The following is a 20879-nucleotide window of genomic DNA, read 5'->3' on the forward strand; positions in this document are numbered from 1 at the left end:
TTCCAAACCTGTAGTTAATGGAATGGTTAAAAAGAAAGTGTGTACTAAATAATAGAGAGCAGCAAAAAAGCAGATCTGAATTCCTCTGGAATTCAGGAAACAGCTTTAATCAAAAGCAGCCTCAGCCCTGGGATGTTCAACTAATTAGCCCTGCAAGGAAAGGGCAAAAAGACTATTTTAAAACTTAAACAAAGGCAATATAAAACAAATCTCTCAACATAAACAAGATGAGAATTCATTTTCCCTGTGGTGCTCTTCACAGCTCCTGAAAGTGCCTGCTGCTGTCAATGAATGAAATAAAAGGGGAGGAGGGAGAACAAAGAGGTGCTATCTTACCAGCCGATGAAGCTTATTGCTCCACTCCCTTCATGACGCTGGGTACTCACAAGCCTATAAAATGTGCCTTGGCTCCCAGTCAGCTTCTCTTTCAGCAAAATCAAAAGCAAGAGGTGGCTGTAGAGAGGAGCAATAGGATGCTGCTCTACCCAGAGGCAGCTCTCCAGTCTCAGCTGGTATAACAGTTGAACAGAGTAGCCAAAGCTTTTCTGGCAGGTTTCTCATTCCCACTGTCTGCTGTGCTGCCTCACTCCCTTTTTTCTTTCTTTCCTCTTCTTACTTGTTTGTGGTGATTTTGGTGGGCTGGGAGAGGCACATCATTTCTGGAACTGAGGAGAGGAACATCCAAGATGACTTCTATCCCCACAGCCAACGGGAACATGAGCATGAGCAGCAGGTGGAACATTAGCCTTGCTGCAGCGGGTGATCCCTGGGGACAGGAACTGGGAGCATCAGCTGGAAACTCTTCTCACCCTGTAGCATCCTCAGCAGCCAACTTCTCCAACCAATTTGTGCAACCCTTTTGGCGCATTGCCCTGTGGTCTCTGGCTTATGGTGGTGTGGTGGCAGTGGCTGTTTTTGGAAATCTCATTGTCATCTGGATTATCCTGGCTCACAAGCGCATGAGGACAGTGACCAATTACTTCCTGGTGAACCTGGCCTTCTCCGATGCCTCCATGGCTGCTTTTAATACTCTCATCAATTTCATCTACGCGCTGCACAGTGAATGGTACTTTGGAGAGGCTTACTGCCGCTTCCACAACTTCTTCCCAATTACAGCTGTCTTCGCCAGCATCTACTCCATGACAGCAATAGCTGTGGACAGGTGAGAAAAGAAAGGAAAAGTTTTGGGGTGAAATGCCAAGCTCAAATTCTCTGCTGAAATAAAAATACAGAGGAAACAATCATAAAGTAACAAGAGGCAGAGCTCTCAATAGATCACTGATTGTGCTCCTCTGTACTTCTGTAAGTTCTCTCCCTAACACACAGTTTTTCTCCCTGTCTTTGGTCTTTCTCTTTTAGACTTTCATTGTTTTCACTCTCACATTTTCTTTTACATTTCCTCTCCGTTTGACTTCAGTGGCTCTTTGTGCTCCATCTTATACTAATTCAGTAACAGCAGCCACTGCTCAGGGTTTTGCTTCCCCACCTGTGAAAACAGTATCTGTCCCTCAGTCAATGTCATCTAATTCATACTGATAAGTAGTTGTAGAGATTGTGTGTGGAGGGAGAGGATTTCAAACTTACTTTCTATCTGTATTTCTGCAGCTGGCAGAGGCATTTGCCTCCTCCTCAGAAATCACTTCAGACTCTGTTTTTAATAGTTGCTCCCACAGACAGCTCTGAGTTACTTGGTTCCTCCTGATTTTAACTAATGAGACCATTTACATTGTCATCTGTACGTATCCAGAGGTCTGGTAAGAACATGGTTTCAAAGTGCTTGATATTTTTCTGATTACTTCCAGCAAAGGAAGCCTCTGTGACTGTGAAAAAAAAAACAGAACAGGAAAAAAAAATTACCTTTGTGCTCTTGACAATAATAGAATAGGACAACTATTGTCTGATTTTGAACAGAGGTGCTTTGATGGACCACATTTCTCAGAAGGTGATGTGAGTCTTCCCTGGCAAATGTTCCTTTCTTTATGATAATTTTCACATTTGCTGTACTGGAGAGGTGACTTACCCCATGCTTTAGATCTCCAATGAGTTCCTGAATTTTCATTCAGAAAACCAGACCATGTTGTACTTCAGATCTTTTATATTCCTTTTAGCAATACACTCTAATCACTCATAAAACTCTTTTCTACATATCCAAATCCCATTATGCATCTTGCCTGAACTGACCTGGCAGAACTGCAGCACTTTCTGCCTTTGGTAGTTAAGATTAATGGTGATGTTAGGTTAAGATTTGGTGATGGTAGTTAAGATTTTTATGAGGTTCAATCCACCTTCTCACTTCCAGGTGCAAAGATTGGGAAACATGTTATTGTACCTCTTCTCTATGCTGTGGACAAGCTCATAATAATGGTTTTGTGTTGGTCCTTCAGAAAGATAAAAGGTTTTTAACTGATGTTGAGGATTTAACTGTTATTGCTGCAGCTGATCACATCACTATCTGAGCAGTTACCTGGATGCTTTGAGTAAGGTTTTTTCATTGTTCTGGCAAAAACATCCAGAGAGATGTAGTACTTACCACCTTGAAAGTTCATAAATTTATTCTAGGAAACCGGAAACAAAGATAAATACAGTTCCCTGGGAATCCAAAGGGTGCATTTCCAGAGTAAAGTAAAGAACAGCTCTGCTCCACACTGAAGTGCAATGGTCATATACAAATACATTAGAAATGTTTTCCTTGGTTTAGCAATGTGACACAGTGATGCTCAGAAGTGAATCTATTACTGCTGTTGCTCACTTTGATCTATTTCTTGTCTGACAATCCCCTGAAAAAATCACGATTTCCACCCCTCCACATCTTCCAAGCTCACCTGCCCCCAGAGGCATATCAAAATCTTCCCTTGGGAAAGCACAGTGAGCAATGCCACAGCTGTGCTCAGGAGAGCTCTCTGTTGTACCAAGGAGCATCTTGTAAAACAAAGAGCAGTCTAGCCCTCCTTCCCTATTCAAATTGTTATTCCTTTTCTTTTTATACCAAATCACACCTGATTCATTCAGCATCTTTAACCATTTCCTGCCTACTACTGCAGAACAATTCTGCAGGTTCAAGAGGAAAACTGCAGGTCAAAGTGAATCCCAAGGAATGTCCTTACATGTACAGTCTGCTGTATTCCAAGGCACACATCTACTGGGTGGATGTTTTTTAAACTTTGGTTCCCATTTCTGTGAAACTTCAGCCAGTGCTTCAGACAGGTCCCTGTGCTTTAGTTTTGACCCAGTAAACCCATTCTTAAACATTCATGTTCACCTAGAATTAAACAAAAAAAAAAAACAAAAAAAACCCCACAAATTAGTTAAAAAATTACTGAGGGAACAGAAATGATGGGGTTGTATGAGATGATTCAGTAGTGGAAATTGTTAACATCCCAAAACTGAAAACTCACGGGTTGCAACTCAAACTCACTAAAAAGTATGCTGTGATATGCTCCATTGATCATTTTAGAACATCCAGACATTCACAGAGTATGAATGAGTCACTGTGATTCTAGACATCACTGAGCAGAGGTCAAGGCAGTACGTTTCCTTTCACATCATGTAGGCCAAATTGTGTGCACTGGGCTGACACCGATTTCCATGGAGTAGGTGGTTCCTGCAGTGGAGTGTGCTCATCTGGAGATGAGGATGAATGTATTCAATACTGCTGTATGACCACCTGGTCATTGAACATAGACTCAAATTTATGTGGATTTATTCACAGTTCTGAAAACCCCTTCCTGGTGGTCTTTCTCTTTCTTTCCCAACAGGCTGTTAGCAGTCTACTGCAGAGATGCCACAGGTAGCTTTAACCAAACCAGCCCAAGTATCAAGCTGCACAGATTTTACACTACTGCTTCAAAGGCATTCATTCATTCATTCTATCTTCTGTAGCTCATGCTGCACAGTACCACAGTTACACTGCTTCCAGTGCAATAGTTCTTTTAGCTACTCCATGGAGATAAGCTTTTAAAACAGCCTAAGATAAACTGAATGAGGGATAGTTCTGGAGCCATTATGCCCTTGCCACTGGTAATTATCCAAAAGGGTCATATGTCTTACCTCTGTCTGTGACTACTCGCTGTGGTACAGTTCTTGGACATATTAAAGGCAGTAACTTAGGCAGAATTTATGCCATCTGGCCCTGGCTATTGAAGACCCCCTGTCCCTTCCTACCAGTTCTTAACATGCAAAAGAAATAGTTCATGTATACTGGCACTTAATTTCCAATCCCAAGATTGCCTCATTATACAACCAGCTCTGTGTGTAGACATAGAAATTCTTTGCAAATGTCTGATGGTAAAAGTTCAGAGATGTAGGAATATAGCATAAAATAAGATGCCTTCAGTAGGATACTTAGTGCCTTTTTATGCATTTTTTCCTGTTTTTTAACACAGTGTGACTTTTCCAGTTATTGTTCTATCAGCATTTCCATAAAGATTTCCTCACTTCAACAAGTTAACTCTTTGTAAAAGCAACTGCTCTGGAATTATACAAGGTATTCCAACAGTGACAGTGAGTAGCTGCTGATCCTATTTAAATCTTACCACTTATTTTCTTCTTAGTATGCAAGCAAACTTTTGGTCTTTGAAGAGGCATTGCATATATATTGCCTTTATTTATATGCCAAAGTTATTGAAAAGACACACATATGCCAATATTTCATACAAATGTAAATAATATTATATTTATGATACACTAATATTCTGCATTACTGCAAAACAGCCTATACGGATTACTGCTGTTCAGTATGGATCAATATAATAACATCAAAAAACACGTAAAATCTTTTTTTAACAAATTATTATGAAAGAAAGAGTCAAATGATGGATTTAACATAATTCTTTCCAAAGTTCAGATTCCGCCAGTTAATACCCACCTTAGCCTTATAATTTGCAAAATTCACAGCCCATTTTTCAGTTCAGCTACTTGCAGAGTCAGAGTTATTGCACTAGAATGATAAAATAAAGCCCAATATTAAGAACTAAGAGAATTCCACTTTCATGCACTTTTTTTTAATCACAGAACTTTCCTCACATGTTGTGTTGATGTAAACTCTGGAGTTGTTACAGTTTTCTGCCATTAATACTGAAAGTTCAATAATTAACTTCAAATCAGGAGGTTATCAAAGTAAATCATGATTTTTAAAACTTAAAACTTAATCATGTCCCAAAGTCCAATTATGATTTCAATAATAACTTAATCTTTTTCCCCATTTTCTGGTCCTTCTGATAGACTGATTTTTTTTTGACCTACAGGCAGATACAGAACTTTATTCTGTATTTGTCTAGTCCAATAGAGCTGTTATGAAACTTTTTATTTGTATTTATTCCACAGAACTGTGTCTGCAAGTCTGTTTTTAAAAGCTATTCAAATTAGAGCTAAAAGACAGATACATAAGCACTCTTACCTTTGGTATCCTAGTCAGCTCACTTAAGTATGGCTACACAGAATCACTACACAGAATCACACTCCTGATATGGATAACATGTTGATATCAGGATGGATGTTTTTAAAAATTTGATTGAAAAATTGAATAATCAAACAATTTGCAGCACAATGAGATTCAGAATCCAACAGCCATGGGCCCAGCTTTCTCTTTCCCAACACCCCTACACTCACTTTGCTGAACACCAGACTCAAAATCAAATTAACCTTCACTAATGAAAGATTATATCATTAGAGAATATCCATGTTTCAGAATATGATTGATTCTTGTAATTAGCAGTCTCTGTTTCCTTTTGGTTGCCCTTCTCATTTCTTTTTAATAACCTTCCTCATGCTTTTATAGTTTCCCATTTTTAAATGAAACACTATCACAGCACCTTTTGGAGGGTTTTATTGTTTCTGCAGAGATGCTAAAAGCAGCCATAATCAAGAGAATATTCAAAGAATAATAACATTTAAGCCTGACTGTAGCCACTCTTAAGGACCAACTCAAAAGCTCCTTGTTTACTTTATGCTTCCTCTTACAGATGTTCCATAAAGCAGTCACTAATGTTGATGAATATATTTTGTCTGCACAGAAGTCACCGATATCTTCTATTATTATTGTATTGCCTGCTATCAGAGCCTTTCTAATTTCTTTCAGCATGTCATCATTATTACCATGAATTAGCTGAGTGTGTAATCGTGAAGTTGATTTTTTCAGTCAAGCATGGAGTTTCAAACCATTTAATTCTATATTATTCATTAATACATTTGTTTTACTTGACTTGATTTTAAACTATATTTAACATTCAGTTTTACTCTCCTCCTTGCACAATCTCTTTTTTTATGAACCTTAGTATTACAGCGTTACTTTCCTCCTACCTAGTTTCTAGTATGCCTATTACACCAATATCCTTGTTCAAAACTTGTCATTCTAATTTCCCACCTGATTTCTTAGACTTCTAATATGTCTACAGAAGCCTAAATATACTGGGTCAATTTTTATTTTTCTGTGACATTGTTCAGTTACAGATGGCTGTTAATAATCTCTCTATACACTCATTAGGCTCCTGCATAAGTAGTATAATACAAGCTTGTAACAGAAAACAGTTAAAAGGCATAAACATGTGGTTTCAATTTATCAAATTCATCATATGTACACACTCAGATCCTCAAAATATCACTTAGGCGCTTCATTCTCTTCAAGTGCGTGCTGCAAGAGCAGTTATTACCGTCACAAAGTAGTATCACAAGCCCTATCAATGAATCTGTTACTGAAATTCTCAAGTAGGCAATTGGGCCATTGAAAAATGGATTATTTTCCCAGTAGAATACATTTTGATATCTTTCTCTGCATGAGCTTCTATTCCTGGAACAAATTGCTCAAGGCCTTTATGTCCCATAAAAATTTTAAACTGACACTCCTGCCAAACTATGCATGATCATCTTTACTCTATAATAACATTATCTGAATTGGGAGTTATCTGTTCTGTCTGCTCAGGAGCGCTGAAGTATAGGGAAATGTGTATGGGAAAAAATGATTGCAAATATGTCTGACAGGTTAGGATATGGAGGCCTACGACCTACCCTATGTCATAGGGTAGAGGCATCCTCAAAAGATCCACAAAAGATGTACGCCAGTACTTGCAATCTTGTACATGTGCTTTGTACAAAGTGTTTTGTGCTTGGCTCACCAGTGAAAAGAGGAGGTTGAAGCAATGGCAGTCAGGAACCCGCATTGCCCAGCCAGCTGCTATCCCTTGCACAGAGATGAGCCCAAATGGAAATTCAGCCTTTGGCCTCTCTCTCACTCCCCTCCCCTCAAATTCTGTTGTCTCAAAGTAAATGGCTTCCATGTAAAAGAGATAATTTGCACTGAAAACTGGAGCAAGATACATATTAGCAGAGGAAAAATGAAAACAAAAAGCTGGGTGAGTTTCTTTTCAGGTTTCTTGTGCTTTATAGGGTATTTTGCCCAGAGAGAACTCCTCCTCAAATCTGAGAATATTTTCATCTGAAGAAATGGATGAAGGAAGCTTCTGTAAACTCACTGTCCTTTTTTTTTCCACAGGATGCCATTTTATTGTTAGTTAGCTTTACCTGCCTCTGGTGTCCCATAACTACACAAAACACTACCTGCCCTACCCCCAGACTAAAGCTCAATACAGCTTTTTTTCCTAAAGTAATGGATGACTTCATAATCATAATTTCATGAATCAGCCTTGGTCACTGTGTATTATGAGGGGAAAAATGTAAAATATGGCTTTAAAATTGTTACTATTATATTATTACCTTGCCAGTCAAACTACAGAATTCAAATAGAAAATCCTTTCCCTATTTCTCTGTTTTCCAATTTATATTTTAAGATAGAGATATATTTGAAGATGAAGATGGGGGTAGATTCAGATTAGATATTAGGAAGAAATTCTTCACTGTGAGGATGTGAGGCACTTGCACAGGTTGTCCAGAGAAGTTGTGGATGCCCCATCCCTGGAAGTGTTCAAGGCCAGGTTGGATGGGCCTTTGAGTGACCTGGTCTTACGGGAAGTGTCCCTGCCCATGGCAGTGGGGTTGGAACTAGGTGAGCTTTAATGTCCCTTCTAGCACAAACCCTTCCATAAGTCTATGAAGCACATCATATTTCTGGATTCCAGTATCTAGGCTGCCCTCTAAAAATTACTAGTCCCCAGAAAGAGAGATAAAATGTTGAACAGGAGAGCATTAAGGGTTCAAAAATCAAGAGGTGAAACATAAAGGACTCTTTATGCCTTGAGGGCCTAAAATGATTTTCTAGGTTTGACAATTCTCTTTCTTTCTGAAAAAAAGAGGTGAAATAGTTCCTGCAGAACATCCTAATGCAATGACTACAAGATTCAGACTGTGAGAGACACAGGAAAAATAATTCATTTGTTACTGTGGTACAAACTTCTAATGATCAGGATAGAACAGAGAATCTTTTTGCAGTCTGCAGTACTTTTCAAGGTTAGTCAAGGGTTGGGTATTTTTGGGTTTGGGGTTGGTTTGTTTGTTTTAATATTATTGTGTATATGCCTGCACTTCTGACAGATTTACCAGCCAGGAGAGAAATTTCCATCATTCATATATTTGTGTTTACCTAAACTAAAATTATTCAAAATAACTGCAGAAACAAGAAGGAAGGCACTCAGATGACAGTGCCAAAAAATACAGGCAATCACAGGACAGAGTGGGTTGTACTTTCTGCTCTGGAATTAAACAAGGTGTTCCAACAGTGACAGTGAGTAGCTGCCGCTAGTATTGACATCTTAGTAGTGTCTGTGTAGATGGAGATGGTTTTGCAGACACTGCATTGATATTGGTCATTGATAGCCAAGATAGATCATATTCAAAGAATAGGAGGAAGAGAAGCCCTTCTATGGGGAAGTCAGCCCATTATTTTATGAGACAGACCAAAGAAAAGTGTTATCCCTTTTCTATTAATATGCACAGGTATTGAAAACATTGTGTAAAATCAATTACATACTTATAAAAATCTAGCCTATTGTCAGTTACCAAAATGTTCCTCAATTAGAAATCATTTCACTGTTTATGAGAACTCAGCTGTACTGAAGAATTTCAATATTCCTGTTTCAAGGTTTTTGTTAGAAGGTACCCAAAAGCAAGGCCTTGGAGGCTAGTCCTGATTTCGGAAAAGCTGCAGTTATCCCTGCTCAGAGCATGACAGCCATTCACCAAGAACAGCATATGTGCCACTGGAAAAATCAAGGCCAAGTTATCCTTCTGGGACACTGCCCATTGATATCTCATATGTACAATGTGTTTATCTATCATGCTGTCCTACACTCTTTCTTCATGCTGTCAGTTTTAAGGTGATCCCTGAATAACAGCAACATTGTTCACTGTTGTAGATCCTTCTAGCCACCAAAACCAGTCTTACTCAACAGTCCTACAAAAATGCCCATAACCCCTTTCCCTGAAGAGAACGTCAGTCTAAATAAATTAATACAGACCATTCCCACCCGAAAAGATGGAACCTTGTACTAGTAGGTAGAAGATAAAGATTAAGGAATGCAGAAGTTAAGGACTTGGTTTTCACCATACAAAAAATGTCTCTAAAATCTCACAGTACATTCCATCCTCTTCAGCCTACTGTATCTACCTTATAGAGACCTTCTGTAGGATTTTTCCACAACAGTGTTTTAAATAAGGGCAGGGAATCATAGCAATTTCCCTACCTATGTTTCTTAATTACCAGTTGATTCTAAATACAAAGTTTCAAAACCAGCTTCTGTTTTGAGGGAATAACAGCATCTGTGCATTCCCAAAGGAAGTGCACTCTGCTGTCTGCTGTTGATGAGCCACTTATACACAAGCATTATGATTCTCTCTCAGTCTCTTCCCCCATCAAGTCCTAATTTCCTGTTACAATCTGGGGCTGAATTGATTACTTTTTCCCCCATTTTAGTTTATAAACACACTGTAAACAGGTGAAACAAACCACTTAGAATGATTAAAGGGTTCCAACTGTGTCTCCAAATGGGCATTTGTAGGATCCAATTTTGAACATCATTTTAGTTGTAAAATGTCTTACATATTTTTGCTACAATTTTCTAAATAATCTGTTAAGAAGAGAAATTTTTCCTGCCTGTATTAGTCAGTGTACGCTGCTCTACAAAAAGAGAAATCAGGATTTTTAAATCATCTTTTCTACTGTCAGGACCATAATATGTAAACTTCAGAAGCTTTTATGGGACTTTTATAGGACCAGTTATTTGTCTTTTATGTTATTTATAAACTGTAAGAGAGCTACATGCTGTCATTATAACCATTGGCTTAAACAGTTTATCGATGTTATTCAAATGAGGACTGTCTCTATTATTGTTTCAGAAGAAACAGATTTTCTTGTTTTGATGAACCCAAGAAACAAGTAATAAACAGTAAATTGCAGACTGAGAAGTTCTGAAGGAAAATAGACCTATTCTGACTCAGGCAGATAAGAAAACAGTCTTGAAGGAAAAGAGTGCTGCAGCAAGCACACCATGATGCACCACCATTACATCTTGCAGCCTGACTGATATCTCATTAAGTTCACTAGAAAGATTATTGCTGACTTTGGCAGTAATAAGCTAGGGATAAAGATTAACAAAACACAAAGCTGAAAGAAAAACAGTGACAGTGGGATTTAACATGATCACAGGAAACAATACAATGTGCTAATGATTCCTGTGATGAAACTAAAGTGCTGCCTAAAAAGGCTTTAGTGTAATGCCATAGAACATGGTGCAAATGTTGAATAATCCACACTCTTGCAAGTGTCTGCTTGAATCTCTACCTAGAATCACAGAATCATAGAATAGTTAGGGTTGAAAAGGACCTTAAAATCATCTAGTTCCATTCCCCTGCCATGGGCAAGGATGCCTCACACAGGATCACGTTTCCCAAGATTCTGTCCAACCTGGCCTTGAACACTGCTAGGGATGGAGCAACCTTCACATATTTACATCTCTAAATTTCTAAATGTGCATATTTAATCTTATAATTATTTTCCAGGTGTTAATGTTTACGCTGGATGGGGTAATACTGGCTTCTGCTTGTTGTGGTAAAGGAGCATAATGAGTAAATTCTTTTTAGTCATTACATTTTAGAATCAGTATTGCTGCTTTACTATGTGGAACAAGCTATCTGTGGCATTATCAGCAGCTCCCACTGGAGTAATAATCATTAGAAGCTCAATCCTGAAATCAAATGACTTCAGTGAGAGTTCACAGTGCTTTGCTCAGCAGAGTCCCATTTCTCCAGCTTGGTGACTGATTGAACAGTAAACACCCAAAGAGTGCAAAGTCAAGTGGCACTGTACCCCACTGAATAATGTTTGTGTGGCTACAGAACGCTTTTCCATGGTGTAACAAATCTTCAGCTGCTTCTAGCCATTATAAATCCTCCTTCAGCTCAAATGCCTACCATCTTTTAGAGTGCTTAGAGTCAGAGGTGTAGGGAGGTCCAAGGTCTGTGTATAAACATCACAGAACACAGTGGACCTACAAGGGCCTCAGCACTGCCACTTTCACTGACTTCAGGACTGTGTAAGTTCAGACCACTTTAAAAAACAGTGGAGAAGCAGAACAACAATTAAGACAGATTACATTGGAGCATCAGAGAAGTCCATTTGTTCCCCTTGCATACAGTTTATGGTTGCCTGATCACAGAGAGAAGCAACTCTTTGGGAGCTCTCTCTCATAAACCTTCAGAGTCAAAAGGTCTTGCCATCACAGAATCCCACTGTCAAAACATTGTGCTTTTCTTCTTACCTTGGAAACTCTGGTCTAGTAGGGCTGACTTTTCTCATATGTCTTTTGCCTTTACATCAGCTGGGTTTCCTTTCTTATTCTCTCCTCTCTCAACCCACTTTCTATCTGCTAATATTCTACATGTCTGCTTTCTTTGCTTCTGTTAATTTCTCATTATTCTTGTTTCATTTCAATTCCTATTTTTGCATTCGGCAAACTGTTTCACAGTCTCAGTTCTTCTGCTTCTGCTCCGTATCCTGTATCTCATCATTCTCCCCTTCATTCCTGGCCTACTCACACAATCCTTTTTTTTCTACACCATGTTCAGCACCATTTAGAACACAATTCAGACAGCGTGTCTGCTGCTCCCCCTTGTGACTGGCACTTTGCCATACAAAATCTATTAAAGGATATCAAACAGATTAAGGAAATGAGCCCTAATAACAGAGCTACACCATGAAAAATTACAGAGAGTTGTCAGCTGTAGGTAATTAGAATATACAGGGGCAATATCCTGTATGATACATACATATTCCCCCACACTTAACCTCCTCACCTCACTAATTTTCTGAGCAACACCTACACATAGAACTTCTAGCCTGTGCTGGCAGGAGCTTTCATTCCTGATGGAAACATCCTGGCCAAAATGGACAGATATCAAAGACAAGGGCCAACTGGAAAAAATAGCTACTGCTCCTTCAGGTTGAGCCTAAAGAGACAAGCAACTTATCATCCTTAGGTACCAGTAATGGGAAGATGACTTTTCCAGCAAACAAAATTATAGTCAGGAGTAGGTATGCCTCCTTTGCAAATGACAGTTAACAGTGCAGGAAGGACTCAATTCTCTTCTAAGCTTCTTTTGGGTGCAAAGATTAACAACCACAGACAGCTCAGCCATGGAGGTGTTTTTTAACCTGCAGCTGAGAGTCATTCTACATTTTCCACTGTCCTTAATTATGGCAGTGATGGCTTCTCTAGGAAATTGCTACCAAACTTAAATGGCAAATTTGAGTGAGTGTTACTACTGCAGCTATGAAGCAGCATCTTACTATGTTAATTTAGCAATTTTGTTTCCAAGAAAAGCCACTTAGGGAACAAGTTAGATACTTCATTGTAATTGTTAGTGAACTGGCACATCAGACTAAATTAAATCTCTTAGCAAAGGCTCAGTAATAGAGAGTTGCCAATGCTTTCTGATCAGCTAAGTCCTTCCTGCACAAAGGAATTACCGAGGAAGTGGTCAAGGCTTCTCCACCTCCTCCCCATTTGTTTGTTGGAATGACTGCCTGCTATGCTTTTGTCATCTGTCTTGTGCAAAAGCTAGACTGTTGGCTTATCACTCAAATTTCAGCAAGAAAGACAAGTAGCCTGCTTTTCATCTCAGCCAGCCAATAGTTAAAAATTTCCATCAGTACATCTGTAGGAGTCATTTCACACAAACAACGCACATTTTTAAAGGGCAGTTACCAGACAGGAAGATAAACCAACAGAATATTTTCTTAGCCAAAAGGAATAGTTGCCGGTGCCTATTGGGAATAAGAACAACACGAATGTAATAGAAATCTGACAGTAGCACATAAAATAATGTCAATGTGCAATCTGAAGAAAACTAGCAATTGGAAGGAATGATACTAGGCTAGAAGAAGATGCCTTAGGAGTCCCACAAGCATGTGAAAATGATGAATTATGGGTTACCACCTACTACAGGTAAAGATCATCAAGCATTTTGGACAGCAACAGGCAGCCAACACTCAAGCTAGCTCAATTTGAAAGACAGGACTTGTGACTACCAACTTATATTCATTACCAAGTTGCACTTGTTTTTTGGAGGAGAAGGGAACTAGGGGATAGAAGGCAACAATCCACCTAAAGTTTATATTTATGAGATCTGCTGCTTTCTCAGGCCCAGACACCCAGCACACAAAACTATGCCATAGTTAATATATAATATCAAAAGTACTGGTTTAGCTGTAAAAAAAACCCCAACTAACCAACCAAACAAAAAAGCAGGTAAATGAGAAGGAACTAATTACCCTATGGTTAAAAATACCAAAGTGTAGTAAAAGCAAATGAAAATGAACAGTTGTTTTAGATTACTATTTCTGCCAGCATTTGCATGTTTTAAGATATTAACACAGTTCTCATGTCTACTAGAGGTTGCAAATCTAAGATGACAGATGTTGGGTTTATCACATATTTGATGGTTAACTAAAATGGAATTTTTTTTTATACCAAATATCTTTTCTGCAATTAACTATGTCTCAGGTATGAAATGTCAAAAAAGTAGGAATATCCTGAATGAAATTTGTTTTCGATAGCAGGTAAACATGGATGCAGATGATTACTTGGACAAATTTTTATCAGGAGCATTATCTTATAAATGTTATAGTTATTGTCTTGTAGCTAATGTCTATACAGAAAAATCCTGGGGAAGTCTGCCTAGAACATTGTGTGCCCTGTAACAATTAGGACATGTTGCACTCTCCTTCATTTTAGATGACTGCTACTCTTCTGATTGCAGCAGAACACAACTTACTCATCCTCAAAAAGGATTAATTAAAATTGCTGGTAGCTTGTCCATTGATTTCAATGGATTTCAGTTCAAATCCTGCCTGGATTTGGAAGCACAGACCCAAGCAGTAATCTAAAAGTGTAAGAAGGTTTCTCATAATCTAAAGCCAAGGCACAAGATGAGAAGACAAAATGTAAAAATCATGAGTGGCTTTGGAATCTTTTTGTCTATGAATGTCGATACGACAACACAGACAAGAAAAATAATAATCACATATTGTGTCACTTTGGAATAGCATCTACTAATTTATACTTGCTTGCCTACAGAATAACTCATTCTCTGTCAGTGTAAATTAAACTGATTATATAAATTCTAAGCCCCACAGCAACAACTAATGTCCCAACAATACCTCAAAATCTACAAAACCTAATAACACAAAGTGTTTTTTTTCCTTTTTTCCTACAGTCCTTCCATAAAAATGGCTATTACTGCCTATGCGATTTCCCATACAGAAAATGGTCTCTGAATTCATCCTGAGCCATCTTTATATGAGGTAGAAATGCAGAGAAGGAGTAGATGACAAGCCATAGTACATCTTTTACTTATTGAAATTCCTTTATAAGGTATAAATGACACAAGGAGGGGAGCAATACTGGAAAATTCTGGAAATATTTTCTCTGCACAGGTAGGCTGGAATTGGTGTGGTTTAGACTTTCTAACTGTATTTAAAACCTGTAATAGACAGGGACAGGGGCAGTTAGCAGGCATGAAGACTGGAGGACATTTATGATCACTGGCATACCCCAATAATCTTGTCAAAGATAATCAGATAACTGGACATGTACTGTGAAAGAGAGTGAAAGTGTACAGGCCATAATGATTGTTTGGCAACAAGTTTGCTTCTTCCAGAATTAGTACTAATCCCCATGGCTGATGACAAAGTGTTGAAACTGATCCAGACATTCTCCTAGAAATCTGGCAAATTCTCACTGGAAATTATTTTCTCATTGGTAAAATATTCAAGCTGGTTTTCATACTCACCCCAGTTTCCTACCTGCTTCAGGTGTTTTCATATAATATAACAAACAAAATCAAGCAAAACAAAACCAGAAGGAAACACAGAAAATAATATTTTGTTAGTTTCCTTCTGACCTCCCTGGTTATTCCTGAGCTGCTTCTAAATCATTACTATTCTAATTCTGATTTTAGAAAAGCAATGGCTTGGAAACACAGTGTAGAATATCAGTGTTACCAATGACTGCAGAAGGGCAGATCTTCATTCAGATTCAGTTTCCAGAATAAACACAGATACACTGAATACTTCCATGGAAATTTCTTGATTTAAATTGCTGATCCATTAACTGCTACATTAACTCACAGTCAGCATGGAATGAATCATGAATAAAAGGATTTTTTAATGTACCCTGGGAACCCTCTGGATCTGAAGCAAAACATTAATGTAAAAATCATTTCCTTGTATTGTTTTGGAAAACATTAGGATGTCAGATTAAAGGATTTGTAGTTAGTTATTCAGTGTGCTATATCAAGTAACAGAATATGGGCACACATAGAACCAAAATCACCCTGGTTTTATGGAAGTATAAAAATTCCTTTAAATGTGATTCTGGCTGATACTTATCAGTATTCCCCTAATACTGGAGGAAATTTAGAATAGTGCTACCATTTAATTAACATAATTAATGATTCTGTAAGTCATTATTTGGTCATCATTATATAAAACAAAATCATGTAATCAGAGAAGTTGGGGAAAAATATGTTAATTCAGTGTTTAGCCAAGAAATCAAAGCAGTAGTCTTGCTAAGAAAAATGTGAAAATACAATATGGAGTATATAAGATACAAAATTTCTGTCTCCCTTGTTCCTTGCATATATAACAGAGATTGAAAGACAGAAAACAAGATCTGTTTTTCGTTTACTGTCTCGTTGCCTTCCTGATGTGCTTTTTCCTAAGCTTTTAAACTGTAATTAGAGTAAAATTTTAAATTCTTGTTTGCATGTTCTTCTAAAATTACCATACATGGATTGCCCATACAATTATAGAGCCGCAAAAAGAATGCTATCCGACCTGACATCACAGGAACTGAAAAGTCAAGTGAGATGTTTTCATGCTTTATATATCTATTTCTCTTGGTGCTTTTCTCATTTCTACATTACCCAAGGAAATGCTCATAAGGTTCCTCTCTCCATCTCTGTATGAATTTGTTGTGGTCTGGGGCTCTTTGGCAGATGTTCCAAAATCAGCCTGTGTTTACTGAAATGGATGCACGTGGACTTATCAAGTTCCTCTAGCTTTTCAATAGATGACAAATAATCCTGACAGCTTGACTGTAAACTTTTTAATTAGAGATAAACCCTGTATTATGTAGCAGAGTAACAGAGGATCCAGCTGTATTGTTGCCTTTTCAATCAGGTTGTGTAATAACAGGATTAACTCTTTGATAATTGCTCTACTGATATACATTTGGTTAACCAGGTGTCCCACAGCTTTAAAATAATATTCAATGGACCTTTTTCCAGCTTTCATAGGGGCTGAACCACTCACAAAGCACAATGCCATCAGAAACCCAGGAAGATAAATATCTCTGCTCTTATCCTTCTCCCAAACCTAAGCTTTGGTTGATTTTAGATACATCCTGATCTCTGAAGGTTTCTTATGCACAGGTTTTTGCTTTCTTTTACAGATACATGGCCATTATTGATCCCTTGAAACCTAGGCTCTCTGCAACTGCTACCAAGGTGGTCATTGGGAGCATATGGACTTTGGCTTTCTTGTTGGCCTTTCCCCAGTGCCTATACTCCATAACCAAGGTGATGCCTGGGAGAACTCTTTGCTATGTAGCGTGGCCTGGGGGTCCAAAACAGCACTTTACGTAAGCTTTTGTTCTTTTAAACTTGTGCATGGTGGTGTCTACACTTGCAATGGACTTGGCAAAAGTTGTAGAGTATCATGCAGATACTCTGCATGCAGAATAACTAACAGAACTGATCACTGAGAAATGCAGAACAAGTTTTAGGATGTAGAAAGATAGAATTATTTTAAGTGATAAGTGGAATACCTCTATTCTCTTCCGCTTCCATGTGTTCCTCATCCCATGCTGCATGTTTGCCATCACTGCTTCACTTAAGATGGCTACTTCTACACAGACAGAAATAGTAAGAAATGGGGATAGTGTAGGCAATTCAAAGCAACCTTCCTTTTCATCCTAGATAGGAAAAAATGTATTTCCAGCCTCTCCTTGTCCTAATCAGTTTTTTTCATCTGGATCTCTTTGTGAGAGGACTGGATTTTCCCACTTCATTCTGTTACATTATCACAATTACTTATAGCAGTCCAAATAAGAAAATTGTAAAAACTGTAACTGGTTCCAGTTTCTGAAAGTGTAGAATAACAGTCAGTTAAATTGAATCTATCCTATTTTGCCTCTGGCAGAATTAGGAGTAAGTGGTTACCCAGCCATAGAAACATTATCTGCCCTTTCATGTCATTACTGGCATTTAAGATGAACTCTGTGTTTAAGGCTGAAAGCCTGCGTGATCATCCAGAATCAAATTTTACTTTTTGCCCTCTTTCAGGCATGTGAAAGGGCCCACCCCGGTCACATATATAATTTGTATCACCTTAGGAGGAACACAGAAATATTTCTCTTTAGGGCAGGAAGATCACTCTCAGCGATGGGTAGGGATTCTTCACTGATCGTTCACTAGGATTTTATCTGAGGATGGCATTCAACCAGGAAGCAAGAGTAGTTACCATTTTTTCCCTAGTGCTTATATCAGCAGAGATGACTATGTTGCACATAGGCAGCAGATATTTCCTACGTGCAACAGATCTGCTATATGCAATACTGTCCTGGGTTTTGCTGGGATAGAGTTAATTTTCTTTCTAGTAGCTGGTGCAGCGCTGTCTCGGCTCTAGTCTGAGAACAGTGCTGGTAACGCACCAATGTTTTAGCTGTTGCTAACTAGTACTTACCCTGATCAAGGACTTTTCAGTCTCTCATGCTCTGCCAGCGAGGAGGGGCACAAGAAGCTGGAAGGAAGCAGAGACAGGACACTTGACCCAAACTAGCCAAAGGGGTATTCCATACCACAGCACTTCATTCCCAGTGTATAAACTGGGTGAGCTGGCCAGAAGTGAGTGAGTGGCTTGTGTAGTTAAACCACCTGTGGTTAAACCATAAGTACGTCGGATAACACGTTGCATAAGTATACCATTTAAATACTTATTTTCCTCTTTCATTTATGGTCCAGAGCACAAAATGCCTACCTTGTCCTTAGGATACCTGGCTGTGCAATAATTAAAAATCAATTCAGCTGGTTATGGACAAACATACCTTATTTTTCAGTCACTAATTATGATAACTTTAGAGTCCTTCTTAATTTATGATAGTGCAAATTCAAAATCAGCTCTAGAAACCCCATAAAGCTCTTGCATTAAAATGTAAACAAGTTTGCAGTGCAATTCAAGACTTTCAAAAAGACAGTGAAATCACCGGCAACTACCCAGTCAATATAAAACATGCTTTGTGCTACTCTTGTCTTCTAGCAGCCCATTCCATTGGCATGGCTCCTCTGAAAGTGCTTACCAGCTTTATGTTTTTTATTGCAGGTATCATGTTATTGTGATTGTCCTGGTCTACTGCTTTCCACTGCTTGTCATGGGCATCACTTATTCCATAGTGGGAATTACGCTCTGGGGAGGAGAAATACCAGGCGACACATCCGACAAATATCAGGAGCAGCTCAAAGCTAAGAGAAAGGTACTGTTCCATTAAACTCACTAAGTTTTGATGAGAAAATGAACATGAGCCGGCAGTGTGTGCTTGCAGCCCAGAAATCCAACCGTATCCTGGGCTGCATCAAAAGGAGCGTGACCAGCAGGTCAAAGGAGGTGATCCTGCCCCTCTACTCTGCTCTTGTGAGACCTCACCTGAAGTATTGTGTGCAGTTCTGGTGTCCTCAACATAAAAAGGACATGGAACTGTTGGAACAAGTCCAGAGAAGGGCCACGAGGATGATCAGGGAACTGGAGCACCTCCCATATGAAGACAGGCTGAGAATGTTGGGGCTGTTCAGCCTGGAGAAGAGAAGGCTGCGTGGAGACCTCATAGCAGCCTTCCAGCATCTGAAGGGGGCCTATAGGGATGCTGGGGAGGGATTCTACGTTAGGGACTGTAGTGATAGGACAAGGGGTAATGGGTTAAAACTTAAACAGGGGAAGTTTAGGCTGGATATAAGAAGGAAATTCTTTCCTGTTAGGGTGGTGAGGCGCTGGAATAGGTTGCCCAGGGAGGTTGTGAATGCTCCATCCCTGGCAGTGTTCAAGACCAGGTTGGACGAGGCCTTGGGTGATATGATTTAGTGTGAGGTGCCCCTGCCCATGGCGGGGGGGTTGGAACTGGATGATCTTAAGGTCCCTTCCAACCCTAACTATTCTATGATTCTATGATTCTATAAGTGAACCCTGATAACATCATCTGCAATTGTGTTGCAAAGTATCACAGCGTATACCTTCAGAAACACCAAGTCACTTGAAATAAGAGTAATGAGAAATCTACTTTTATGAAAAAAAAATTGATTAAGTTTGACAAATTGCCTTCTATGTTCATTAGCTGGTGGGGTTTTTTGTAACCTTTGTTCACCATTAAGTAAAGGTTTGATTTTAACTTTTTACTCCACATATAGCAGTATATACTGTGTCTGATATGTGGAAACTAAGCCCAAATATTTAGTCTTTACAGAGCTAAAATACTGATTTTTGAACAATGGACTACTGAACGTTTAGCTCCTCTTCAGCCAGGGTCTCATCCTACTGAAAGGAAAGTGAATCTTGCTGTAATTTTCAGTAGATTAAAGCCCATTCAGCTTCGAGATGAGTGCTGATTGGCCTGCTTATATTAGGTATTTTAGGTTTTAAATCAATAACCTTTGGTGGGAGATAGAAATTATTTTTAACCAATTACTTTCTTTCTTTTTCACTGTAAGTCTTGCCTAATCTAACAAGACTGTGGATTCCTTATGAACTGATTATTTGACTATTTCCAGTTCAGTTTTCATGATGTCACAGTGCCATTAAAGTTTCTTTCTTATAATGTTCTTTTTCTTAAAACAACTTTCTTCTTTAATAAGACGGCCCTTCTGGTTTTTATTCCTGACAATTTTTCATACTAAAAAGCATTTAACCTTTCATATTTTAAAAAATGCAATGTGAACATGGACTTCTAACTCACAATGATGAACACATTTTCAATTGCTCAGTTTGCTTCCTGACACTGTGAATATGTTTGAACAGTGGTATAGGCTAAGATGCTGTAGCAATAGCAGACTGCAGCATATTGGGTTCTGAGACAATAGGGATCTTCTGCAAATACTGGAGGACGCTGATGTTTTAATTTCTTACAGGACACTGCCAGCAACATTAAAGTGTTTTTACCCACATATTACACAGAAAAAGTTGTTACAGCAGAGGATATATGAAGGGAAAGATTAGGATCATTTCTCATTCATACAACTTCAGATTCGTAAGAGGCAAGCGCAAAATTTTTATGGCAAGTTTCAGTTGTCAGAATGGTAGACATGCCTAGACAGCTTTGCAGTATGATGTGCAATGAGTCCTATGAAACCAAAGGTGTTATTTATTTTTGCTTTTACATAGCTTTTTTAAG

General features: G+C 38.6%; 1 protein-coding gene across 1 annotated transcript in view; it reads left to right on the forward strand.

Annotated features, from left to right (window-relative positions):
• Window positions 1-313: 313 nt before the first annotated feature.
• Window positions 314-20879, forward strand: part of TACR3 (tachykinin receptor 3) — a 32885-nt gene continuing 12319 nt past the window's right edge. The window contains exons 1-3 of the mRNA XM_062636707.1: window positions 314-1162; window positions 16896-17084; window positions 18824-18974. Coding sequence (XP_062492691.1) covers window positions 687-1162; window positions 16896-17084; window positions 18824-18974 — 816 coding nt within the window. The 5' untranslated portion in view covers window positions 314-686. The remainder of the gene's footprint in view (window positions 1163-16895; window positions 17085-18823; window positions 18975-20879) is intronic.

The sequence above is a fragment of the Pezoporus occidentalis genome, unplaced genomic scaffold (assembly GCF_034315485.1).
Source record: "Pezoporus occidentalis ecotype Australia unplaced genomic scaffold, CSIRO_AGI_Poc_V1 ctg49, whole genome shotgun sequence".
NCBI classification, from domain to species: domain Eukaryota; kingdom Metazoa; phylum Chordata; class Aves; order Psittaciformes; family Psittacidae; genus Pezoporus; species Pezoporus occidentalis.